Raw genomic sequence first — 25,271 nt, 5'->3', positions numbered from 1 at the left:
GCATCACTTGTTGGAAACAAGTGAAGAAAAATAGGGGTGTGTGTGAAGAGAGACAGGAAAGAGAAAGAAAAGGGGAGGCAATTAAACCATAGAACTAAGAACAAGAAATTTCTAGGGAAGTTAGAAAGAGTTAAATGTTGTAAGGAAGAAAGTACACACTCAAAAGAAATTATGTATTAATTCGTCAGAGAAAGGAATGACTTGCACGACTTTTTTTTTAAAGTTGTTCAAGTTAAATTGGATATGGCCAATGTGAGAAAGCAGTGGGCAACTGGTAAAAAATGAAAAGCAAAAAGATACAAGAAGATTGTGTACACAAGAGACAGAGTATGATAAAGTGTTGCTAAACTTCACAGGAAACACTTTTTTATGAGACATGGAAAGAATGAAATCACAGCAGCAGATTTCAAGTTCATAATGGGTGAATGAAGAATGAAAAGGAAAACAAGTTTGATGAACCTTCAGTGTTGCAGAAAATAATCCTTTCTGTTTTCTTTGAGTTTAATTGCTAGCCTGGTAGAAGATCTCTTAACAAATTAAGTTTTTAAAACACTTATTTTTTATTCATTTGGTGTTAGAGTCTTGTATAAATTTGCTATAATAACTACAGGTTCTATAGTTTTACAGACCATGTACACTCAACATATAAGTCAACCTTATGTATAAGTCAATGGCAAGTTTGACTTATAGTATCATAGAATCAACGTACTGGACAACCCTACAAGGGGCATCCAGTCTAACAATAAGCCAAAGTGATAAACTTTGTTAAGATCTGTGGATATGTTGAGGGAAAAGCCATCTCAAGGGGACAGTCACCCCTTGCCATCACGGTACCTGGTTCTCTCAGGACATATTAAGCGCTCACCTTTTACCACTCTTCTCAGAGAAAATTGTTCCTTTTTTAAGAGTTAGGGTTCAATAATGATATTGACCCACTGATAAGAAGACCCAGGTTTTTTGGGTTTATTTTTTGACTACAATTTCTAGACCTATGTATAACATAATAGGTTAGTTTTCATGTTCTACTGATGAAAACTAACCTATAATCTCACATATATGACTAGAAATTATAGTCAAAAAATCAACCCCAAAACTTGCGCCTTGTCTTACTCAACTGCTAAGCATGCCTGTCCCGTCTGGCATAAATCTGCCCATGTGAAGCAGGTGAATATAGTACTGAATGAGACATATAGAATAATCACAGGATGTCTTAAACCTACACCTGCTGATAAGACTTTATAAGCATCCCCTCCTCCCGATGTGCGACGGGAAGTTGCGGTCAATTGCGAAAGAAGTAAGGTTGAACAATGTGAAAGCTACCCACTGTATTGCTATCAGCCTCCTTCCAGTAGACTTAAATCAAGGAAAAGTTTCATGAGAACCACCAATACTCTAAATGTTCCTCCAGCAAGAGCAAAAATAGCCCTGTAGGCAGCAAAATCAGGCAATTCCAACTGGATACCCCCCCCCCCCCCAAGGTCTTCCTTCAGGGGAAAACCAAGAATGGGGAACTTGGAAGTCCCTGAACATACTCTGAAGTGGAGTGGGCAGATCAAAGGACAACCTGGCAAAATGGCACTACCTAGAAGAATCCTCCACCTTGTGTGACTGTGGAGTAGAACAAACAACTCAGCATCTGTATGCTTGCCCACAATGCCCTGCCACATGCACAGAGGAAAAAATGTTTAAAGCTGAAGACAATGCAGTCGCTGTTGCTCCTTTTTTATCTAAAACTATTTAGCTGCTTGTGCTCCATTTATTTTGTAAGTTTTATACTTATTTATTCATGCAATGCTTTTGACATGATTTTTTTAAAAAAAAAATCAGTACAACAATAAATAAAAAATTTGTGCAGTGATTCTAGTAGAGTCCTCTTGACCAGTACATTTTTAAATAGTTAAGATTTCCCCCCTAAATTCATAGTTTTGGAAACGACACTGCGTGTTGTTACCTGCACTATGTAAGACAAATGAATCTCTAAAGAGTACTCATTAGAATGCTTCATAAGAATCTACATCCCTGAAAATAACCTCTACTCATGGAACTTCAAAGGCTTGGCACAATCTCTGGACTCTGGAGATCCACAATAATAATCTTGGTTGACTGGGAAAAGACTGTTTTTTGACTAATGGGTGCACACTGCTTCATAGTGAAAGGAGACGATTACCTTAATGTAGGCATTGCAGGGTTATATCTGGGATAGTGAAAATCATTCCTAGATAGAATAAGATTTCATCCTTGCTAGTTCAGTTGGTTTTGAAGCTCTTTGTACTCCTTTGGGGATTCTCTGGAATAGTACATGTAATCCCAAAGACACTGAGCACAAAATAAAAGCAATACTGCTTTTCTCTGCCAGGAAACTTCCTTTTATAGCAGAAACACAATAGTCAGTCCAGGAAATGGACTTCATACAAAACTGAGCATGTAATTAACTTTGGCTCGAGCCCTCTAGAGCGGGGAACCTGTTGCTGTCTAAAACTTGACATGGTCAAGGACGTTGGAGACTGTTATAAACATCTAAAGGGCCATAGGTCTCCCCAATGCCAAGCTAAAGCTTGCATGAATAAGATAGCAAGATACATCCAGAATAAAAGTTTGAAAAATGTAAATCAACAATTCCAAATCTATCTCTAATAGAAAAATTCTATCTGAAACTAAGACAGAGAAAAATAAGGACAGAAAATATGTATTGACCGAAGGACCTGTGAAAACAGTAAATGCTACACTAGGTAGAAAATTTATTTAAAATTGTGAACTGAAAATACATTATCTGCAAGGACTGGTAAAGTATCACAAAGCTGTAATGAGAAGAGGTGACGGCAGTTTAAAAATGAACACAACAGACCATCAAAAGCATGCAATATGAAAACAGCTGATTACACCAATTGCCATTTGAAATAAGTGTGAATGTTATATTTAGCCATTGCAAGGATGTTATTTGCTGATACTACACAAAGCAACATATGTGAAACATTAATTCTTGAATATAAATGTTCTCCAATTAAGGAGAAGAAATGCCCACATCAAGCAGTATAACCAAAAGTTGTGTGAATTTCAACAAAAATAGATATAAGAAAAAATATGGATCTTTAAGGATTTGTGTATAACGAAAAAGTGGGGATGGAGAGACAGTGGAGATGAAGTGAGCACACATGAAAACAGGAAGACTTATGAATGGCACCCTGACTTTCTTCAGATACATTCTGTAATTATGCCACACTGCAGTGATGTTGTGCTTTGGGCCTACCAAGTAGTCTGTGGGGGATGGTGAGGGGTTCCTTTCACTATAAGCAACAAGGTGATCACAGAATAACAAAGTGTTATGCATTCTCTTTTCTAGCTAGAATTCATAGAGCCATTCACAATTTTCTCTTCAAAAAGCTGTTTGACAGCGAGCCAGAATTTTGGTCCATCTGGTTCTGTGTTGTTGACATCTAAGTCATAACTGTCCACACTGAATGGCAGAATGTCTTCAGACTTAATCAGCTGCTTCTTTTCACACTACATCATTATAGCTCTATGACTCTCCTTTACTTCCCAGAGAACCCTGGGATTAGAAGTCTGTTGCTGTTACCTGATATCAAGTTGATTTTGACTTAGAGTAACTTGGAGGTCTCTATGGGGTAACCATATCATAAATAGCCCTGCTCAAATTTTCCAGATTTAGTGTCCTGGCTTCCTTGACACAAACTGCAATAGTCTTCAGATGCTATGAAGAAACAAGAAAGCCCTGTTGGCTATACTGAATTGTGAAAAAGGAATGAGGATGGCAGTGGGCATTGCAATGGTGGGATATTAATGAAATAACAATGGGGCAATGGTTTAAAGATGAAAGAGGAAGCAGAGGGAGATGACAATTGCAGACATTTGCACCCCATTTTTCTTGAGGCAACTTAAAATGAAATAGAACCACTATAACTAAAAAGGAGAAAGGACTTTAGCTTGCACTCTATTTTTATAGAGTTTTCACAATCACAACAGCTTTTACAGCAATTCAATCTATTGAATTTATTTTTCCATTCTCTTTAAAGAAAGAAATATTTTGAACAAAAAGCATGAACATACTTAAAATGCTTACCTATGTCTAAAATCTTTATTTCTTGGTGGGAAGGCAAGAAAAAGAAGAGTAAAAAGAACAGTATTAGATGAAAAAAGTTAAAGGAAACATTTAAAGAGGAAATAGATAATGAAGCTGGCAAGATCGCTGATTGTGATTCTGCTCAATCATTTTGACTGAGATATTTTGATAGCTATCTGCATAAATACATGCTTGAAAACGTCCTATTTTTCTTCAACTTCATTTAAAAGGATTTCATTTTTATTACCTGATTCAAATGCCAGGAGAGACAAAAGGACTATAAAACATGATTCATCATAACATTATCTGAAGACTAGTGCTCAAAATTAGGAAAAGTTATACCTTAGTTCAAGAACACTTGTAACATTTCCAGATGGGAATATTCGTCGGACATAGTTGAAATCTCCTACATACAGGCTTCCATCAATGCCACAAGCTAAGGCAACTGGAGCCAAAAGCTTATTGCCATCTGCTTGACCATTGCAACTTGGGCAAGAAATGCTACGCCGTCGGCCATTACCCATTATGCTACTAACAACTGGTGGCTGCTGAGAGATGAACTGATTTTCTCCACTGCCTTTGTAGAGTATTCCTAAAGAAAACACAAACAATGATTTCCCAGATTAATTGAACTTTTTCAGAATGACAAGTTTCAAACAGAAAATATCTATCTTCTAAATAAACGTAAGCTTCCAAAATATGGCGCAAAAATTCAAAGAGTGAACATGAGCACACATTTATCATCATTCCCGTTGTTCCCCTGACATTCCAGCTGATAGCAGGCAAGAACTTGGAGCTACCAGCTGGAAAGAGACCTTCTGAAGCTCATTCAGAGGTAAAGTGGCCCCATGCATGTCCCTTCCAGTCTCAATTCCGGGGTAAATTCTTATAAGATATCTAAAAATGGTCTGGAGAATATTCATTATTTACAAGCAGCTATCCAAACCTATTTGATACATACATATGGAAAAGAAAAGGGAATATATTCTTCATTAAACTCTTAATGCCATATAGAGTGGGCCCAGCTCCATGAGGAACTATACAGGTATTGTGCATCATTTTTAGAGTTGACAGTCCATCCAATGAAATCACAACATGTATGCAATATCTGTTGGACTATCCTTAGAGATTGAGTCCAGTTCTATATTCCTCTCTTCCCTCCCACATAACCAGGCACCATTCAAGACCACTTATGAGCAGCACACATCAGAACATATATTTTCCCCTCTTAAACTGTGAGAATGTTGAAGGCAGGCATTGATGTTCTTGCTTTTGTTACGTAAACTGCAGATATGTTTGTTGTTAAGGATCACACACCTACAACCTTGTAATGAAAAACTGGTATGGTAAAAAAGATTTCTGACATTGCAGTTTTACATTGCAAAGTGATCTTATTGAATGTACAACAGTAATTTACTTTTGGAGGCACAGCCTGGCTTTATACTGTATCAGCAGTTCTACATCCTTATGTCAAACGCAACAAAAATGTTTTGACAGGCCACCTGCCCTTTAAACCTAGTTCTGCTTCAAGGCATCAATGATCATTGAGAAAAGACAAAGTACTACGCCAGCATCATTTTATGGCCTTCACAGGAAATGTGGGAAAGCAGTATATGTGCCTAATGTTAGGCTTTCACAGCTAGAAGTATATTCTGTTAGACATGACCACTATCCTCATTATTATCCAGATCAATGACTCAATCAAGGTCTGCTGCAAGAACTGCCGGCTATTATTGTTACACTCATTTCACAGTAAATCTCAGTATGGTAGAATCCACACAAACCGCACACCACTTTGTATCATATAGCAATATTTGTTTTATTGACTGAGTGTACAACATTTCAAACACAGTACTAGAGCTAATGATGCTTTCCCTCTGGAATAAATGTTAAAATACATTTAGGAAGTTTTTTTCTACATCAAGGCCACTCTCTTAAGATGGCTTTAAATGAATAAATGTTTTCCAGAAGCATACCATATTCTTTAGGCAGCGTCAATTACTTTTTCACTGCCATGAAATCTCAAAGAGACAACTATCAAAAGATTCCTATTATATGAAATATGGGGAAAGGAAAATGGCTTGTGAAAACATACAAAGAAAGCCACATAAATAAGCCTGCATCATAACTCCACATGGAATATGTTTTCCGGTGAACTCTGAGAATGAGAATGCACTAATGGAATCCAAAATCCCCCTCCTACGATTACATCATTTATGACAATCAGGAAACCATAATTTTGCTGAAATAGCTGAGTTCTATAATTTTCATCAGAGGTATCATACAAGTCAGCACGCAGCACCGTGGCACCTGATTTATTCTGTCATTACTTTGAAAAATTGCCCCTCCACATCTCTCTTCTATTACTACGGGAAGAAAGATGAACATTAGAATATTTATGGCAGTGATTCAGGGTGTCTGCGTAAACACCTGTCACTGCCTTTGCTCCCTTGCGAATAAATTTCCCCACCTCATCCACACTGTCATTACAACTAGCCACTTCATTTATTCAATTAGACAGGTATCACTTTGAGAAGTCATTACTTGTCAAACCAACTTCTGGGCAAAAATTTAAGTGCTATAGCGGATTCACCAGTTCAACAACACTATCTAACGAGAGAAAAACACTCATATACACACATATCATAAGCTGTTTAGTGCCAGCCCTAATAATAGGTTGAAATGCTAGTTCTCAATGACATACTATTTATTTCCACACCCCCATGACATGTAATACATTCATATGATAAAATTTCTCTTAAGTGGTAACTAAGCCCATGATTGTGTGAATCAGCTTTTAGTCAAGTTCAGCAATCCTTGGCCTTCTGCACATTTCTGCAACTGACAGTTGTCTTTCTTTACTGTAATTCAGCACAGAGAGGATGGCATCTCTTAGCAAGAGTATAACATTTGATGTCTCTGCCTGCCTTAAATATGAGACAATCTCTTCCACCTGCCCTAACTTCCATTACATAATATTCAATGAGCACGAGGATCATTCATTTTCTTTGCTAAACTAATTTCAAGTACTTTTTTCCTATGTGTCACAGCCTCCTGCAGTTAAATAGCCGCCATATTTCATTCTGAAAACTGGCAGCATTCCAGTGATAGCAGAGTTATTACTTCCATGTAACTTGCAATGTTTTATTGAATTTTGTTTGAAGGTGGCAGAAAATACACATATTATCATTATTACATTGTAATTGCAGCTGGAACCATGCTGCTAAGGAAGTTCTCAACATATTTTCGCAACTTGAAAAATTATGAAGCTCCCAATGCCTCAAACAAACTGTTTATTTAAAATCCTCATAGTTCAGATATGTTTATTTGGACACTTATCCCAATGATATCAAAGAAACATATGCCCATTCAACTCTATATAAAACCACAGTTCAGCAAAATCACTGGAAAGTTTTATGCTAAGAGCTTACAATTAGTGTAGACCAACTGAAACAATAAAAGATGGTAAGTCAACAGTTACTGAAATTCAATAAGCTTACTCTAATTAGAACTAGCAATTTGATTTAGGCCAGACTCTCCCCACAAGGACTGGAAACAATTTCTGTTTTATTTTTGGAGTGGTGATGATGAATTTTTTTTTTGCTCATTCCATTTTAACTCAAGATGAGTTTGTTCCCTCTCCTGTAAAAATCTACAGTCAGCCCTCCACATTCACTGGGGTTAGGCACATACGGCCTCTGTGAAAGTGAAAAACTGTGAATTAGTGCAATTAGGAATGTCTAGGTCAGTGGTTCTCAACCTGTGGGTTCCCAGGTGTTTTGGCCTACAACTCCCAGAAATCCCAGCCAGTTTACCAGCTGTTAGGATTTCTGGGAGTTGAAGGCCAAAAACATCTGGGGACCCCAGGTTGAGAACCACTGTTCTAGGTCTTCCAGCACAACTCTATGGTCAACTTTTGCTGGAAGATGACCATAGCATCACACTGAAGGACACAGAGATTCCTAGAAAGGTGTTCATTTTTGAAATTTCTAGGTCCTTCAGCATGACTAGAAGAAGTTGATAACAGAATCAAACTGGATGATATAGAGATTCTTAGAGAGAACATTTTTAATCAACTCCATGCCTCCTGGGGTCCATGCGTAATCATATCTGCAGAAATCAAAATCTCAAATGTGGTGGAATGATGGTACACCTTTTCGGTTAAGCATTTAAAAACTATATGCATTGTTGGATGCATGCTCCCTTTACCTAAACAGTTTGCATACATTCTGGACATGTGCAGATTCTAATCCTAAAGCAATGAAGCAATAGACATGTGCATTCGGGGGAAACTGTTCCGTTTCATGTCCCGTTGGGGGTCCAAATTTGTTTTTTGTAAGCCTCCAAAAACTGGGTGGGTTGTTTTCGATTATTTAATTTCAGGGCCCAAAAATTGGACCGGGGGGGGGGGGGGCTTCCCACCCGCTGGCTCCCCTTCCCAGCGTGTATTCTTCTTACCTGGCACCTCCTGTTTCTACTCTAGAGTAAGAGAGGCGCTTGGCTGTAGGCACTGGCAGGCGTGCAGACTTTCTGGGCCTGCCTGCATGCCCTGCCACACACACTCTCTTGGAAAGAGAGTGTGCATGTAGCTGGGTGTGCAGGCAGGCCTGGAAAGCGCACATGCCTGTGCTCAGCTGCAGGTGCACTCTGGGCCAGCCTGCACACACTGCAACACTCTCAGTGAGTGTATGTGCATGGCAGAGTGTGCAGGCAGGCCTGGAGCGTGCCTGAGGCAGAGCTCCAGACCTGCCTGCCTGCCTGCACACCTCGCCACACACACACTCTCTTTCCAAGGCAAGGAGGCAAGTTTGGATGCACATGAAAGCAGGCTTTTGTGTCGGGCAGATTTTCGTGTGGGGAGGGGGCTTCCTGTTTCGTGCTTCCAAAGAAACGAAAGGCACAAAAGAAATGGTAGAAACAGTAGTAATGAATTTCATACATAAGCCTAACAAGCAACAGATATATAAAATGCATTCACATACTGGTTGAGCTAAAAATCCTGGAAGTAAAAAGAAGAAATGTAGAGATTAGGGAAAAGAAAGAAGGCTGATATAATAAGACAAGAAAATTAAGATAAGAAAAATAAATAGCAGAGTAGCTTGCATGAAAAGACATGTATTTCTTTGGTCTTTAGATGGCCACAGGGGAGAGAAATAGGTGGACTGCCAGATGTTTTTGGACTCCACATTCCAGCAGCCCTCGTTAGCATAGTAAGTGGTAAAGAATGCTGGGAAATGCAGGTCAACAATATCTGGAAGTGTATTGTCGAAGGCTTTCATGGCCGGAATCACTGGGTTGTTGTAGGTTTTTTCAGGCTATATGGCCATGGTCTAGAGGCATTCTCTCCTGACGTTTCGCCTGCATCTATGGCAAGCATCCTCAGAGGTAGTGAGGTCACTAGGTGAAACGTCAGGAGAGAATGCCTCTAGACCATGGCCATATAGCCCGAAAAAACCTACAACAACCCAATATCTGGAAGGCTACATGATTACTACAGCCTAGAACACATATGTTAAACACATTTTATGTGGCCTGCGAGGCTTTCAATGCCAGGGAAACAAAGTAACATTTAAACAATCTTACAACTACAAATAGCCCTTTGAAGGCAACCATAAGGCTAATGTGGCCCTCGGAGAAAATGAGTTTGACATTCCTGGCCTAGAATTATGTTTCCAGCTTTATCTTTAATTAATAGTGAAATTCTTGGGAGATTCATTAATTTGAACGCCATGCCTTCATGTGCATAAGATGATAAATTAACCAAGTTAACTAAAAATATAATAGTCAATAATATTTTAATAAAAATCAATATTAAGGCTAGTGTCATATACACAGTCACTGGGAATGTACTTTTTAGGTGACATTCATTGGGTTGTACTGTAAGAATCATAAAACCTACCATTTTGAACATCTAATACATGATGCTTATCCAGTGTCCAGCCACCCATATTGGAGGCATCCAGTTCATATCCTTGCAAAATGGCTGTCCGTTTTTCCCACAATGTTAGATCCAAACAAGATTCATATTCATAGCCTACTGAAACTGGAATTAAAAAAGAATTGGTTTTTTTAAAATCTTATACAGCTTAAACATTTTATATTCAGAATCAGCATGTCAATATTTCAGTTTCATTAATATGAACTACATGGGGCAATTAAGTATCAGATTTAACCATTGCCTTTTGTGAGTGCACATTACAAAATCTTAAAGAACTATATTTTAAAAAGTTAATTTATAGGCCACTTTCACTGGATCCCACTTCCATCAGAATCCCTTCAACTTTAAAATTAAATTTTGTTAGCCATAGCCACATAAGTAAATACTAGCCAAGAAATGAAAACTATTCTGACAAACAACAACAAAAATATTAATAAATTATAATGCTCTTTTTTACCAATAAGATTATTAATCATATTTGGAATATTCATCAAATTGCCTGCACTCAGTATGGTTTTAAAATGAAAAGCAACAAAGAATCTTGCAACACCCTGAAGACTAACAAAATTTGTTATGTCACAAGCTATTGAGGATTATACATCGTTTACTGTATCGAATGCATCAAATGCACTTCCGTTTTATGAATACAAACCCTGTAGCAAAATAAACCTACTAATCTTTAAAAATATGACAAGACTATTGTTTATACTGGTGAAGCTTAACATTATTATGCCTTTGGAAAGAGTTCCAAAACCAAACTTCAAGCATAACTTTATAGTTGACAATAATAATAAAAAAGTCATATCCAGCATTTTTATTCTATGAACAGAAACTTCTGGTCATAGAAAGACAGCTGTGTTGACAGAAAGACCTGTGTGTGTCCCTAAGAATAAAGCACAAGTCCCCCAGAAGGAGGAGAGAGACAAAATAAATAATACATTATCAACACTTTTGTTGATTAAAACGTCAGTGCCATTTTTGGCTTTTGCATGGAAACTAGAGCATTGTTAATGAGTGTGTTGTCTGTCAATCAATGCCCAACCTAAACTGTCTGTTAGGAAAATCCATGAGAATGGCTTTGGGCACACTGTGAATTTCTGAGTGTAATGCCTCCTGCCACCAGGGAGTGAGTCCAGCTTGAAGATACTGTTAGCTGGACCAATGTCTTGCCCCCAATGCGTAAACCTACCCACCCCAAGACCTGGATCCAGATCAATGTCCAAATACATTAACCCTCTAGCTTGGTAAATCTTATGTTATATAGGCAAAGGTGGTGGTGGGGAATTTAAAAATGGACTATGGTAGTGTTGTCCTGCTCCCTTCTCTATAACCAGGAGAGGATGTGCTGTAGATTCTACTCTGCAACCCTAGGCTTCCTAAACCAATCCAGCTTCCTGATTGGTCTTTTTGAATGTGAAGTTCCTGTGCAGCAAATAGAGAAGGAGGAAGCCGTCAGAGACTACATAGTCCATGACAAATTTTGCTTGTTTTTCCCTCTTGCGGTTAATTAGGAACCCTGACTGAAGGTTCAGTCAATTAATTGCACTGAATGATTACAGCTCGAAGTTATATATATGATATAAATATGCCTCCATAAAATAATTTAAAGGTCTTGTATGGTTAACAAACATCAAATGCCGAATAGTAATACAAAGCAATTGAAAATATATTATATTAAAAAAGAACCACAGGCAATTTACATTTCTTCCTGGGGAAAAACACAGCGAAAATAAGTTTTTTTCATGCCTCACTGTGTCCGATCTGACAACCCACACAAACTTCTACAGTCAGTTATTTGCAGATGTTAGTCAGGTGAAATAATTACAAATGAAATAGAATTCCCTTGTAATACTTCCTTTCCAAAATGTTCTCTTTATATTTTCTAGCTAATACAAGCAAGCAAATAAGGAAGACAATCCAAGAACAAATAAAACCTACCAACAGCTTCAGATAAACCGTAGACTTTTTGATTATACGCATCGGTTTTATCCCATATGAATGTATAAGCCAAATTTGGAGATGCAGGGAACCATTTTTGGAAAAGTCTTCCCACCACGGCCACCATGAGATGAACCTTCATTAGATTAAATGGTATCACTGACTGCGTCATGGTGATCTTAAGAACAGATTTGTACCCTGCAGCTCTCGAGCTTAAATATGACAGTTTCAAATCAGTTCCTGGGATTGTGGTTTCTTCATGTAGTACCTGTAGTACGAGGAAAAGTGGACAGAAGAGCATAAATTTGCCACTAATATATTGTATTTGTGATAAGAAAATGAATTAAATACATTTTCTATAAGAATATAATGTTATTAAAGCAAAACTTACATTACTTGGACCTTTACAAGAAAAACTTTTGAAGTATGACCTACAATCTTTTAGGCAGAATGTATGCAAATTTTTTACAAATATAATCAATCCCTGGAGCAATGCTGGAAAATAATGATGGTTCCCCACAACTCACTACAGAATATTGGAATCTCAGATCTTCTGAAGGCAATAAGCTGGTATGTATATAACAATTTTAGCTTCCTAAGCTATTAAGAACCGAAGAATAGATTTTGGATATGTGCATCTCCCTCTCCTTGCCACCTAGGTATGTCTACAGAATCAGTACAGTGCTTCTGGACTGTTTAAATTGTAATTCATCAGCTAGAATCTTAAAGCAAAATGTGAACCTGGTTTTCGAGTCTGGTTAGTAATTCAAGCAGGATGGAAATTAGCGGTGTGCAATTTGGTCAAAAGGCATCCTGTTTCGGGGTCCATTGCCAGCTGACCCCTCATTCTGTTTACTGGGAAGTTACTCGAAAGGGGAGGGGCGTTGCCATTTTCATTCGGCAAAGATTTGACCCTTTGGCTACAATGGGGAATTTTAAAGGCTCAGTCTTCAGTCATTTTAAAGCCTATCTGCATGAAACCTACCTCAGTTTTAGACCCCATTTACAACTGCAGGCCTGTCAAGTTTCAAAACAATTCACCAATCTACTGATTTTTAAAGAATTATTTTAAGTTTCAACCATAACATTTAAAAAAATAAAACAAACCCATGAGAGGGTTCTGAGAGTTGTAGTTACTGGTTGTGTCCAGTCTCAGCCAATCTGTGCATGGACACAACCAGGCTTTTTACTGACCGAGAAAAAAAGAGAGAGAAAATAACTTCAACTCCCATAATGCTCTGAGAGAAACTTTTTAATGCCCCCCCCCCCCCCAAGCAAGTGCTGTTGGGAAAGTGAGTTCCCAGCAAGGCCCTCTCTAGAGGACGAGCCTATGAAGCTTTAAAAAAAAAACACTGCTGTTCGGGAGAGAGAAAAGACAAAAGACAGGGTAGATTCCTGCCTCTGGTATATTGCAGATTTAACTCCTTTCTATTTAACACCTTTTTCCTCAATCCGTTTTGCCTGGCTTTTCGGCTTCCTCCATCCTGTTCCATTTCTGGAAATTATATAAAATGGCCCACCGAATAATACAAATCATTTTCGTTCATACCGATTCAGGCTATGGAAGTATATTGATCATTCCTGACCTCTTAAACCATGGCTTATTACATCAGCAATATTACACGTTAAACAGTTCAAAAATCTGAAATACAAGCATAATCTTACAAGAATCTTGAGTAAAGATGCGTCTGTTAATTATAAAGCACAGTAATAACTATGCACTGATTAATGTATTTAAATTAGCTCAAAGCATAAAACTTAAAAAAAAAACCTAGGACTCAGTTGGGAAGCAAACTTTGTGGAAAATATTTTGTACTCTATATTTAGCAGGAAAATCGCAAAACATTAATTATCTCTGTGTGTAGTGCATACACCCTGAAAAGCTGTGCTCCACATTACAATAATAATTCTAGAATATAAGGACAAACAGGAAGGCAACTGGAAATCTGAAACCCCCAAGCCTGAGCCTGAAGAGACAGAAAACCAGTTCATCATGATGGAAAAATAGTAAATGATGCTCATTATCTCCTCTTTCCTTTTCTTGGTTTTCCACCCTTATAGTTAAAATAGAAAGAAAGCCATCTAAAATATATTGTCAGTCACAATTTAAAATTGAAAGTGGGCGGAGGAAGCTTTAAATTAATAGCAGAAAATCAAAGAACTGAAAAACAATTATAAACACACATATAAGTTATATTTCTTCTCCATAAATCAGTGGTGTCTCCAGTGCTGTTGAAGGAGGATGGACCATGGACGATGGGACTTATAGTACCTTCACTAAACTACTGAGACCACTGTGATCCAAACCAATAACCGATCAGGACCAAACTTGGCATACAGAGCCACCATGACCCACTTTACGTCCTGGTGTGGTTTGGGGGATAACAGACCATGGATAATAGGATTTGTAGTACCTTCACTCACTTCCAGATACCACTACGACCCAAAACAATAACCAATCAGGACCAAACGTGGCACACAGAGCCCCCATGACCCACTCTACATCCTGTCCCACTCCAATGATTGATCAAGACCAAAATTGGCACACAGAACTCTCTTGGTATAGATTGGAGGAGGATGGACCATGAACAATGGGACTTGCAATACCTTCTTTCACTTTCTGATACCACTACGACCCACACCAATGACGAATCAGGACCAAACTTTGCACACAGAGCCCCTGACCCACTCTACATTCTGGTGTGGTTTGGAAAGGTTCAGACCATGGATGATGGGACTTGTAGTATCTTCACACACTTCTTGAGATCACTGCAACCCAAACCAATGACTGATCAAGACCAAACTTGGCACACAGAGCCCCCTTGGCCCACTCTACATCCTCGTGCAGTTTGGAGGATGATGAACCATCGACAATAGGACCTGCACATGGGAGTTGTAGTTCATCCGCTGTCACTGAACCAGCTAGCATTGGATCTAGACTAAACTTTGAGCACAGACAAACAATGCCTTCCTCAAATAACTCAAGCACTGCCGGGTCCCCAAGCTAGTAATCTTAATAAAGTAAGAAAATTTTTAAGAAAACATTCTGCCACATACTTTTCATTTATTTTAATCTTAAAGTGTGGTCCACCATTCCTTCATTTTAGATTTTATTTTGCTAATGTGAATATAGCTAATACTAATAGAAACATATCTACATTTTTAGCATTTTGTGTAATCAAGTTTTATCAAGCTTTGTTGTTGTTCGGTTTGGTATTGTGATATGGCTTAAGGACTAATCAATAAACATTTATTATTATTACTACAAGACAATTATGCTGGGGAAAGTGGAAGGAAAAAGGAAGAGGGGCCGACCAAGGGCAAGATGGATGGATGGCATCCTTGAAGTGACTGGACTGACCTTGGAGGAGCTGGGGGTGGTGATGGCCGACAGGGAGCTCTGGCGTGGGCTGGTCCATGAGGTCACGAAGAGTCGGAGACGACTGAACGAATGAACAACAAATTATTACTACATTTTTAGCATGTTGTGTTTATTGTCTTTATGTATTTTATTCCCTCTAACTTTGGGAGAAAAGTGTACTAGGCTGTTAACTACAGTAACAGTTATTGTTACATAACTATTTAATGTATATACAATCTATTCCAGAGTTGCATAAAGTATAATTTCGTCTTCTGGTTGTTCCCATGTTGGGGAAGCCGTTTTTTCAGAATTTCTTAAATTAGGTGTGGGAAATGTTTGGCCTTCCAGATGTTGCTGGAAGAGTAGCTCTAATCAGCCGCATACAGCATAGCTAGCTCTTATATTAGAACCCTGTGGTATCTTTGAGACACAAAAGTTTTTGTAGAGGAATTATCTTAAAACAATCTGCTGCTCTCCAGATGTATAGTGTTACATCTCCTATCATATCTAGTCAGTCTGACCACTCAGCTGGTAGCCAAATCTAGGTTGGCTTAACCTCACATATTGCCCATCAATTCAAAAAGCTTCCTTGAGATTATTCTTAGATGAATAAGTACTTATCAAAAATATCTATACTGCTTAATCTTGTTCCTATATAAGGTGTTCTATACGAAGTGGTTAAAATAGTTAGTTTACTGCGTGGTTTTTTTTAAAAAGACAATGAACGCTTTCTTTCAATCTTATGAAATATATGCAAGCAACTAACAGCATTACGAATATACAGGCAGTCCCCAAGTTACAAACAAGACAGGTTCTGTAGGTATGACCTTAAGCTGAATTTGTATGTAAGTTGAAACAGGTATCTTTTTAAAGTGTAACTCCATATATATGTGTGTGTGCATGTGCACACACACACAAACTTTGGATAGCATAGGGAAGGGTTAATACCTTTGTGGTGATTGTTTTGCTGTCTGTGCCCCTGTTCAGAAGATCTAGATTTTCTGCAAACCTTCAGGGTAGAAGGGAAGGCTTAAAAAGCAATACATTACAAATGAATTGTCACAGTGACTTTCTGTCCTTGTGATTATTGGATTTTGAAAAATTTGGCTTGTTGTGGAAACAAGTATTGGTGATAAAACTTGTTTCCAGCATTTCCCTATAACTCTTCTAGGAGTGAATTTCTCTTCCTAGGAGTAGATTTCTATCACTTTCTGTTGTCTCACCCCTGTTCTTAACTGTGAGTTGTTTCTAACTTGGATGTTTGTAACTTAGGGACTGCCTGTATATAAAAAAGTAACAGAATGAAATAGGAAGCTTTTATAATAATGTAGTACAACTAAAGAAAAATATTTCCCTTAGAAATTTTTAAACATTCTTTCAAGAATTAACATATCTCTGCAATAACTTTGCATTGGGAACTTTTAGCCACAATATCTGTCTTAGGCCTTGCTTATGGGCTTCTTTTTGGCACAGCATTTCCACTATCCACATTGGCCCTGCAATGACACTATTAATAGCACATACATCACACATATCATGCTGAGATCGCCATAACTTGCCACACATTTTCCCCTGGTGAGAATGTTTTGCAATATTTCCAACCCTTTGCATTGCTTTTTGGCATATAGCTATGGATGCTCCACTTCCCTCACTCCCATCATATATGCTTATGAGCATACTCTCTGTTAAGTGGAAGTGTGAAAATGCTAATATACCGATATGCAAGTATACACACACAAATCTTATATTTAAAACAATTTATAATATGTAACCCAGGAAAGATCCACTTCCTGGTAGGAAAGTTCACTTCCCACCAACTAGTTCTGTTTACCACTATAATTCCTCCAATGGCATTGTGAAGTGATGCTGCCTGGAGGGATGGTTGCATACCTAAAAGTCTAAATTTTTGTAAACCTTCAGATTTTAAAAAACTGTTTAAACCCCAAAGAACTGAATGGTCATGGATGTCATGTGTCAGGATCACAGCCCCTATGAATAAAGTATGATTTTTTTCAGTCAACATAGACAAGTTGACTGAAAAAAATGGAAGGATGCTTGCCTCCATTCATAATCACATTGCCTATCTGCGACTTTTCCTAACAATGCCAAATCCTAGAGCTTTTGACACTAGTTTTCTAAAGAAGAGCATATATATATCCCTTTTATTTCATATTCTTGCTACTATAAGATATACTTGTACGTTTCTAATGCAGATATAAAGATTACTCTCTGCAAACATGTTTAACAATATAAACTCAGGGTTCACTAAAACTGACTATTAATTTCTCTAATTTCATGTTGACGTTTTAGTCAGAACAGGGAAGTGATGAATTATAAGTAACAAAGTTATCTGTAAGTAGTTAGTTTTCAGGTAATGGAGGTAAATATGTTACACTGGAGGTAATAGAAGTTTCTCTATTGGCGTAACAGAAAACATTAGTTTCAAAAGTTCCTTTCAAAAAACATTTTAGATGCATTTTGAAAAGAATGATAAAAGCTTATGCCATCCACTTATCCATTGGCAAATGATGTCTGAGTATTCCTTGCCTAAGAGAAACCTATGAAATTCATTGGTCACCATAAGTCAACAGATGACTTGAAGACACAGATATATAAGAAATTTAGGGTAGAGGAGGGAGAATGATTCCATTAAGAGATCTGCTTCCAGGCTTTTTCTATATCCTTGCACTGGAGCAGCAATGTTTGCTTTAACTGAAATGAGTCATGATTTTTGGTAATGTTACATAGAACCAGACTGCACCTGCACCTGTGAAATTTCCTGATACATTGGGGATTTGGCCACTTTCAATCTTTTGCCTTTAAAGTTAAAACTGTTGAACACCTTTCGTCAATTGGTGATATATCCTGAGAGGATGATTGGGAATACTTGGAATATAAATGTTAGCTTTGGCACTTCCTTCATTTTTACAGCTGCAGTTATGTCTGAGTCATTAAAGATCTAATTCTGACCAATTTTTCAGGTCCTGCTTTGTTATATTTTTTTTAAAAAAAACAAAGCCACCTTCAGTTATTTAACCTATCTTTATTTCATGTATCTGGGTTTCTAGAAATGTATATTTTCAGGTGCTTGATTTTTTAAAACCATTTTTGATAATTGGAGCTCTATGGACTATCTCACTTGTCTGCATTCCAGTTCTCAAATCCTTGGGATGCTTAATTTATCCTAACCTTACTTTCTTGCACACTGTTTAAATACTGCTGCCTCAGAATGAGAAGGAAGGCAGTGTCATTAGCAAGCAAGTTAAGATCGTGTCGTTGCTAGAATTATATCTTATACAGATGGCCCTTTGTATCTACAGATTCATACATTTGAAGACAATAACCAAACGGGAATCTTAATTTTGCCGTTTTATATAAAGCACACCAATTTACTATGCCATAATAATGGAACTTGAACATCCATGGATTTTGGTATCCACAGGGGGTCCTGGAACCAAACTCTAGCAGATACCAAGAGTTCTGTAAGAATGCGAAAGCAGAGCATTAAGCATTAGCTGTTTCTGGAGTCCTTGATTGAGACAAATTATTTAATTCCATGGAAGTAAATTTTAAATAAAATGTTCAAATCTCCATAGTCTATGCATTCTTCCATATTCATCATATATTTTACTGTGACTTAGAAGAGACCATTCTTGATGATCAAAGGTAGGGAAACAACTTGAAGGTACACAACAACCATCCTAATTAACTTGACTATCTCACCAACCAAAAGCAGGTTTCTCATTGAAATACTTGTGAGTTTATGTTGGTTAAAATTGTTATTCATTTTGAATACTGTATTGTTCTTTATTTTTTTACACTATAAATGAGATATAGTCAATGTGCATAGGAATTAATTCATGTTTTTTTTAAGTGCAGCCTGACTTCCCAACAGTCTGAGGGACCGTGAACTAGCCCTCTGCTTAAAATGTTTGAGAACCTCTGCTGTAGCCCAATCTGTTAGTACTGTATTCTGTCTTTCTTCCAGTTCCAGAAGTCTGCAGGCCCTCAAATATCAGAAGATTTCAGAACAATAAGGTAAAGGGTCTGAGAGCAAAGTACATTTGCTTTATTTTGGGTGATTCTCTCTTGTTCATAGGTCACCTATAGTGTTCAAGTGAATCCTCCTGTAAAATCTTTCTGGGAAATTCTGGGAAAGATAAGGAAACTTCCCACACCATTGCTTCTGTTTATGGTTCTCATGATCCAACACAATATATCTACAGAGGAATACTAAAGTAACAATTTCTGTCTTGAAGTACTATTGCTGTTTTTCTCCAACCTAAATTCATCAACACTAATTGAAAGCTAGCCATACCTTCGCTCAGGTATCTATAATAACTGTGAACTCATATCTTTATACAGTTTTTGTACTACACCTGCCCAGATATAGTGTATTTAGAATAGAGGCAAAAATGGTAAAGTGCATTCATAAAGAAAGTAGAAATAAACAGAACCATTTTAACGAGAAAGCGAGGGCGAATTAGACTGTGGTCCCATTTACAATGACCAAAATGGCACTAGATGTTCTCTATCAGCTCAAGTTTTTATGATACAAAACATATGCCATCCACTAGTTGCCATCTGCTCGCCCACAGAAAGCCATAATAACCATATCTAAGAAACTAGAGCTGATGTGGTCTATCAAATGCAATTTTTCTGAATTAGCACCCCAAATAACCCAGGAACAGGCTTAAAAACCAAGACACCAAGAAATATATATTGTTGGATTGTGTTATCAATGTATGTCCTGTTTGATTATTTATTTGAAAACTACACTCTGAAGAATTTGGAAACCTAATTTTGATAATGGTCTGAGATTGTACAGCTTTCCCAGTGAATCTAGTGAGAGAGTTTAATATAATATGTTGTACATCAGAGATTAAAACAAAAAAATTATGGGTTATATTCTGGTTTAGATGTGTAACATACTATGAAAGATAGGACTTATGCCTATGTAGGGAATAAAAGGGAAATATCCCCTTACATTCAAAATGGGTGGCTGTGATAATGACACCTTTATTTTCTGATGGTTCAATCTATACAAAATTTGCTTCATTAAAATATTGTTCATAAAGTCGCCTTTATGTTATAATATATTATAAGGCGTATATGAAACAACAAAGAATTTCATGTTTAGACTTGGTATCTCATTGTGTTTATATATGCAAATATGGACATTCCAAAATCTGGAAGACACTGCACACATTTTGGATAAGAGATACTCAGACTGCATTTGGATTCCCCCCCCCCCCAAAGTTAACCTGATATACTAGAATACCTACATGACAAAGTATTCTCATATCAGTACAGTTGAAGTAGTATCAAAGTGTAACAATTAACTTTTCTTTTAAAACAGTATTTTATTTCAAAGCCTTTTATTATGTGCTTTGTGAATTATTAATTTGAATTGTTTATAGTCATGACTGTAAGACAGTTCATCAGCTAACACCAAAATCTAAAGTTGTGTTGCCAAGGGTTGTATTTTGAAACTAACTTTTGATCTCATCTGCAGTATTCAAAGGCAAGAGAACAACAGTGACAGATAATTAGTTGGTATTTTTCTTTAGGCTTTTAGTCTACATTAATTAATGATTATGTTTCATCCTCTTCCACCAAACCATCTTAAAAGAGTGGGGACATTATTAGTCTACACCACAATTTTTGAAGAATAATGTTTTGTGACTCTGAAATAACAGCCCCATGTAATCAATCATTTTAGGTACTCCTTCATGCTGCACAATTATAGTTCTGCTTGCTGTGTTTGTATCTTGTGAGATCCAGGAGCTCCCTGTCTGGTGAGAGGGTAGGTGAGTATTCTAAATACTCCTCCCTAGACCCAGGATTCCACAGAATGAAACCAAGATAGTTCAAGAGGAAACACAAAGCTATAACCGTGTAGTGTGAAAGCAACATGCTGAAAGAAATACTGTATATTTTAATATGCTGGCAAATACTTTGCATTCCTAGATCCCTAATATTGCAAATTTCAAATTAATTCTCTGTAGAATTTTCCGCTTAAAAATAAAGACGGTTCCAGTCTGCATATTCAGCTATTTAACGAACACTAGAGATCAATATGAAAGAGGGACATATTAATTACCATATTGTTTTTATGTATATACATGCATACTAGTGAGGAACAGAGTGCATTTGTGAGAAGTTGTCCACATGGTTACTTCTTGTCATATTTGTTTTAAAGCTTTATCACTTTTGAAGTGACAATAAGTGATTATAAAAATCAGGACCATATCAGAAGCAACAAACGTTAAGGACTCAACCACCTGGCCATTATCGAGTACTTTGCAAGCCAGGGTGAAGTAGCTAAAGAGTAATAAAAAAGCACAAGCTTTTGTGTAGTTAGAGCGAGTTGGGGAAAGAGAGCAGTCTTTGGAGACAGAACAGAGTTTGTGAATTGTTGAGAGTTGCTGAGTCGGAGTGTTGGAGGTGGTGGTACTGCCGCCGCCAGACTATTGAGCTTCTGCAGTTCAAGATTCAGAGAGAGTCAAGGATCAACCAAGATCAGAGATAAAGAGCTACATTATATAGTGAAGGTATGAACTCACCAGGAGTCCAAAGTGTCATAAAGAAGGGCTGGAAGACAGTCAACAAACTCTGCTAAGACTTTGGTAAATATAAAGCTTTTCTACAAAGGCACATGTGGTGACTGTCTACTCCTTTACTGGAGGGGGAGTGTTTCCACAGAAGAAGGGGGTTGACTTATTGATGTACAAAGAACCACCAAATATTGCTATGACAATATTCACCCATGTATGTGGAAGTGTGTGGTAGGGCAGGGGAAGAAAGCAGCAAGAGAGAACATGTGCAATGTGGAAATATTAGGAATCTCTACAATGAGGAAATGCTTTCTAGGTGCTTAATTTTTTGATCACATAATATGCATATTTGACAACGTGTTAACACCAGTTAATTCAGACAACTGCAATATATCTAAAGTATTGCCTAGTCCTGCCAGCATGAAAAGGAGAAGGGTGGGATCTGATATTTTTCATTTGTCTTTAGGGTTATTGCAAAAACAACCTTCCCACTGTGAGCACGGCTGGTCTTTAAGGTGGGTGGGATATAACTTCCAGTCAGTTGGGGATAAAAACTGGATGAGCTATGTGGAAATATTGTTCCCAAACCCCATAAAAACCACGAAGGGCTTTATAAAGTTAAAAAAACATTAATTGGATGGGGGTCCCTCAAAAAGCATGGGAGAGGGGTCTGAGCAATACGTGTGCTTTTTGAACCTCTAGAAATTTAAAACACCTGGTCTAAAATTTCCAAAATATTGGGGACTGGGAGGATTTTGGAACATGTTCCTAGTCATCAAACTTTATTTTTCTCTGATCATGGAAAAGCGAGGAATTGTAGATCTTCCTGTGGGATAAATTGAGAAGAGCCTGTTTTCCAGGACTGGAGACCTGTCTCTATCACCAGAGGACTTTCAAAATCTACAGTAGTATGTGAGTTACAATGGTAACAGTACATATTCATTTCTTCGTTATATTATTTTAAATGTCAATACTGACAATTTCACAGCAGTTGTTCACTGCTTGGGGAAAAAAAGCATATGCTGAGAAGTATCAATGAGTTTTAAAACCGATAAAGCAGCAAAACAGCCTTTAAACATATAATATAATTCATGACTCCTGTCCCCTTTACTCCAACACCACTCTACATTCAGCTTCCTCAGCTTGTATTTGCAGATCTGGTACATGTTTTTCCTTCCTACCATTTCACAAGAGAGGGTTCAACTAGACTTGCTAGGATTTTACCTGATTTGTGACATGCCTCCCAAGTGCATTTTTTCATATAATTACAGATCTATACATTACAGAGAAAGAATTAAAGATATTCTGAGAAAAGGACATCCGTATTTAACAATCTTTCTGAAGTTTGGGGAATACTGTCTTTTTTAGTAATCCATAATAATTGGCATGATTGACACCAGTGTGACATAAAATAAGAAAGGGCTGAGGAGTAACAAAGCAGAAACAATTGTAGGATATCATACACTTGACTCTGCAGTGAGGTCAATTATGTTCCAGATGGTCAGAATAAAACTTAGAAAGATGAAGAGTTTATCATGCAATTAAAACGTAACTGACATCTGAAAATACAAAACACTTTATGACAAAGCATTTGGAATAATGTTGATTACAGAAATATTTACTACAGCTAACTTTTTTTCTCTATATAAAATTACAAAAGATGTGAAATTGTACCTGTGTCTCTGGAATAATAGGACTGTCCTCAGGAGAAATCCTGAACAAGGTAGACAAAGGTGATGATACAATGACAGGACTTGGTCTCACAAACCCACTCAAATCACAGCTGGGAATGTCATTCTCCTCCTTCTTCATGACTAGAGTATCCATAACATAGAAAACATTCCATGGAATCCACACTGTGTGGTACTGAGTGAGAAATGGCGATCGTTCAAACACCAGGGTCAGAGATGCACCACCATTTGCAACCAAGTCAAACCTAATGAAATCAAATTATCACTGGGTAAGACACATTACATTTACATTCTGTCTATAAACGCATTCATTTTACATTTAATTCCTTCTGTGTTCTATAATATCTGTCAATTCAGTAAAATTCCAATTAACCTGTGTGCCTAAAATCTTGTGGAGAAAAACTAGCGTTTAGCTTTACACAAGTACATTTTCTGATTAATATAATATACACCACACAATACAGGATGTCTACACCAACACCACCTGACATCTGCTGGGAAATAGCAGCCTGTTCAAATATCAGCCAGCAAGCCAATGGCTTAAATCAAGAAATATTTATTTATTTAGGATATTTATATCTCGTCCTATCTCAACTTCTGCAGAGGGACTCAGGACGGCTAACAACAACAAATATATAGGTATACATATGAAGTAAAAACTGTATAAAACATTATAAAAACATTAAAAGAACATTAAAATAGCTTCCACAGATATATCGCAGGAACACCTCAGAAAGCGAGAGTCCAAAAGTGGCAGGCAAAAACCCAAAAACTTTAATCAGTGGCTGGTGCCAGATGAAAGACTTCCTCCTAGGCACACAGAAGACTGGATAACTTGGAAGGTGCTGAACAAGCTGGACTCTGGCACTACGAGATGCAGTGCTAACCTTAAGAAATGGGGCTACCAAATGGAGTTCACAACATGCGAGTGTGGAGAAAAGCAAACCACAGACCACTTACTACAATGCAGTTTGAGCCCTGCCACATGCACAATGGAGGACCTTCTCACAGCGACACCAGAGGCACTCCAAGTGGCCAGCTTCTGGTCAAAGGACAGTTAGTGTCCTTTGATCATAAGTTCAACTAATGCCATGTTTAACTAATGTCAAGTTTAACTTTGTTTGTGTTTTTAAATACATTATACAGTAACTGTACCCTCAATTCACTTCTGACACATAATATAATAGGCTTTAAAATCTGCTACATATTTAGCAAGTTACAGGTGCAATTCAATGGGTTTTCTTTCAATATAAACATTAATACTTCCACAACAACAAAAAATTCTCATGATTATAATTAATATCCTCCATCTTACAGTCTCAGCAGCATGGCAGCAAACTTACATTCCATCTTGACGGGTGATTGTGTACCCAGAGTCTGGATAGTGTAAGAAGGAAACATTAACTCCAATTAATGGTGTCCCATCTGCTGTTAATACTTGGCCTCTTATGACTGATGCAAGGCTGTAGATAAAGGTACAAGATTAGAACATATGATGTTTTCTAAAATTAGCAATGGCACATCATTATACAGAATGATGTCCACCTGTTGGTTTAAAATGTAAATATGAAAAGGCTGACTGTGGTCAATCTGAATAGTGCATCATACAAATGTGTGTGTTGCTGTGAGTTTTCCGGGCTATATGGCCATGTTCCAGAAGCATTCTATCCTGATGTTTTGCCCACATCTATGGCCGGCATCCTCAGAG

At 37.5% G+C, this 25,271-nt stretch overlaps 1 protein-coding gene across 18 annotated transcripts in view; it reads right to left on the bottom strand.

The window, feature by feature from the left end:
* TENM3 (teneurin transmembrane protein 3) overlaps window positions 1-25,271 on the bottom strand; it is a 1,604,633-nt gene that overhangs the window by 52,108 nt on the left and 1,527,254 nt on the right. For 14 of the 18 annotated variants that reach the window (XM_060778662.2, XM_060778660.2, XM_060778663.2 and 11 more), the window contains 6 exons: window positions 24,907-25,026; window positions 23,547-23,808; window positions 11,955-12,222; window positions 9,978-10,121; window positions 4,421-4,670; window positions 4,079-4,099 (listed from right to left, as the gene is read on the bottom strand). In XM_060778662.2, coding sequence (XP_060634645.1) covers window positions 4,079-4,099; window positions 4,421-4,670; window positions 9,978-10,121; window positions 11,955-12,222; window positions 23,547-23,808; window positions 24,907-25,026 — 1,065 coding nt within the window. The remainder of the gene's footprint in view (window positions 1-4,078; window positions 4,100-4,420; window positions 4,671-9,977; window positions 10,122-11,954; window positions 12,223-23,546; window positions 23,809-24,906; window positions 25,027-25,271) is intronic. The other 4 variants (XM_060778665.2, XM_060778666.2, XM_060778668.2 and 1 more) reach the window with 1 other exon arrangement.

Source organism: Anolis sagrei, chromosome 5, assembly GCF_037176765.1.
Source record: "Anolis sagrei isolate rAnoSag1 chromosome 5, rAnoSag1.mat, whole genome shotgun sequence".
NCBI classification, from domain to species: domain Eukaryota; kingdom Metazoa; phylum Chordata; class Lepidosauria; order Squamata; family Dactyloidae; genus Anolis; species Anolis sagrei.
Note: the sequence above shows the minus strand (reverse complement) of the source record. Positions and strands in the feature narration are given on the sequence as shown.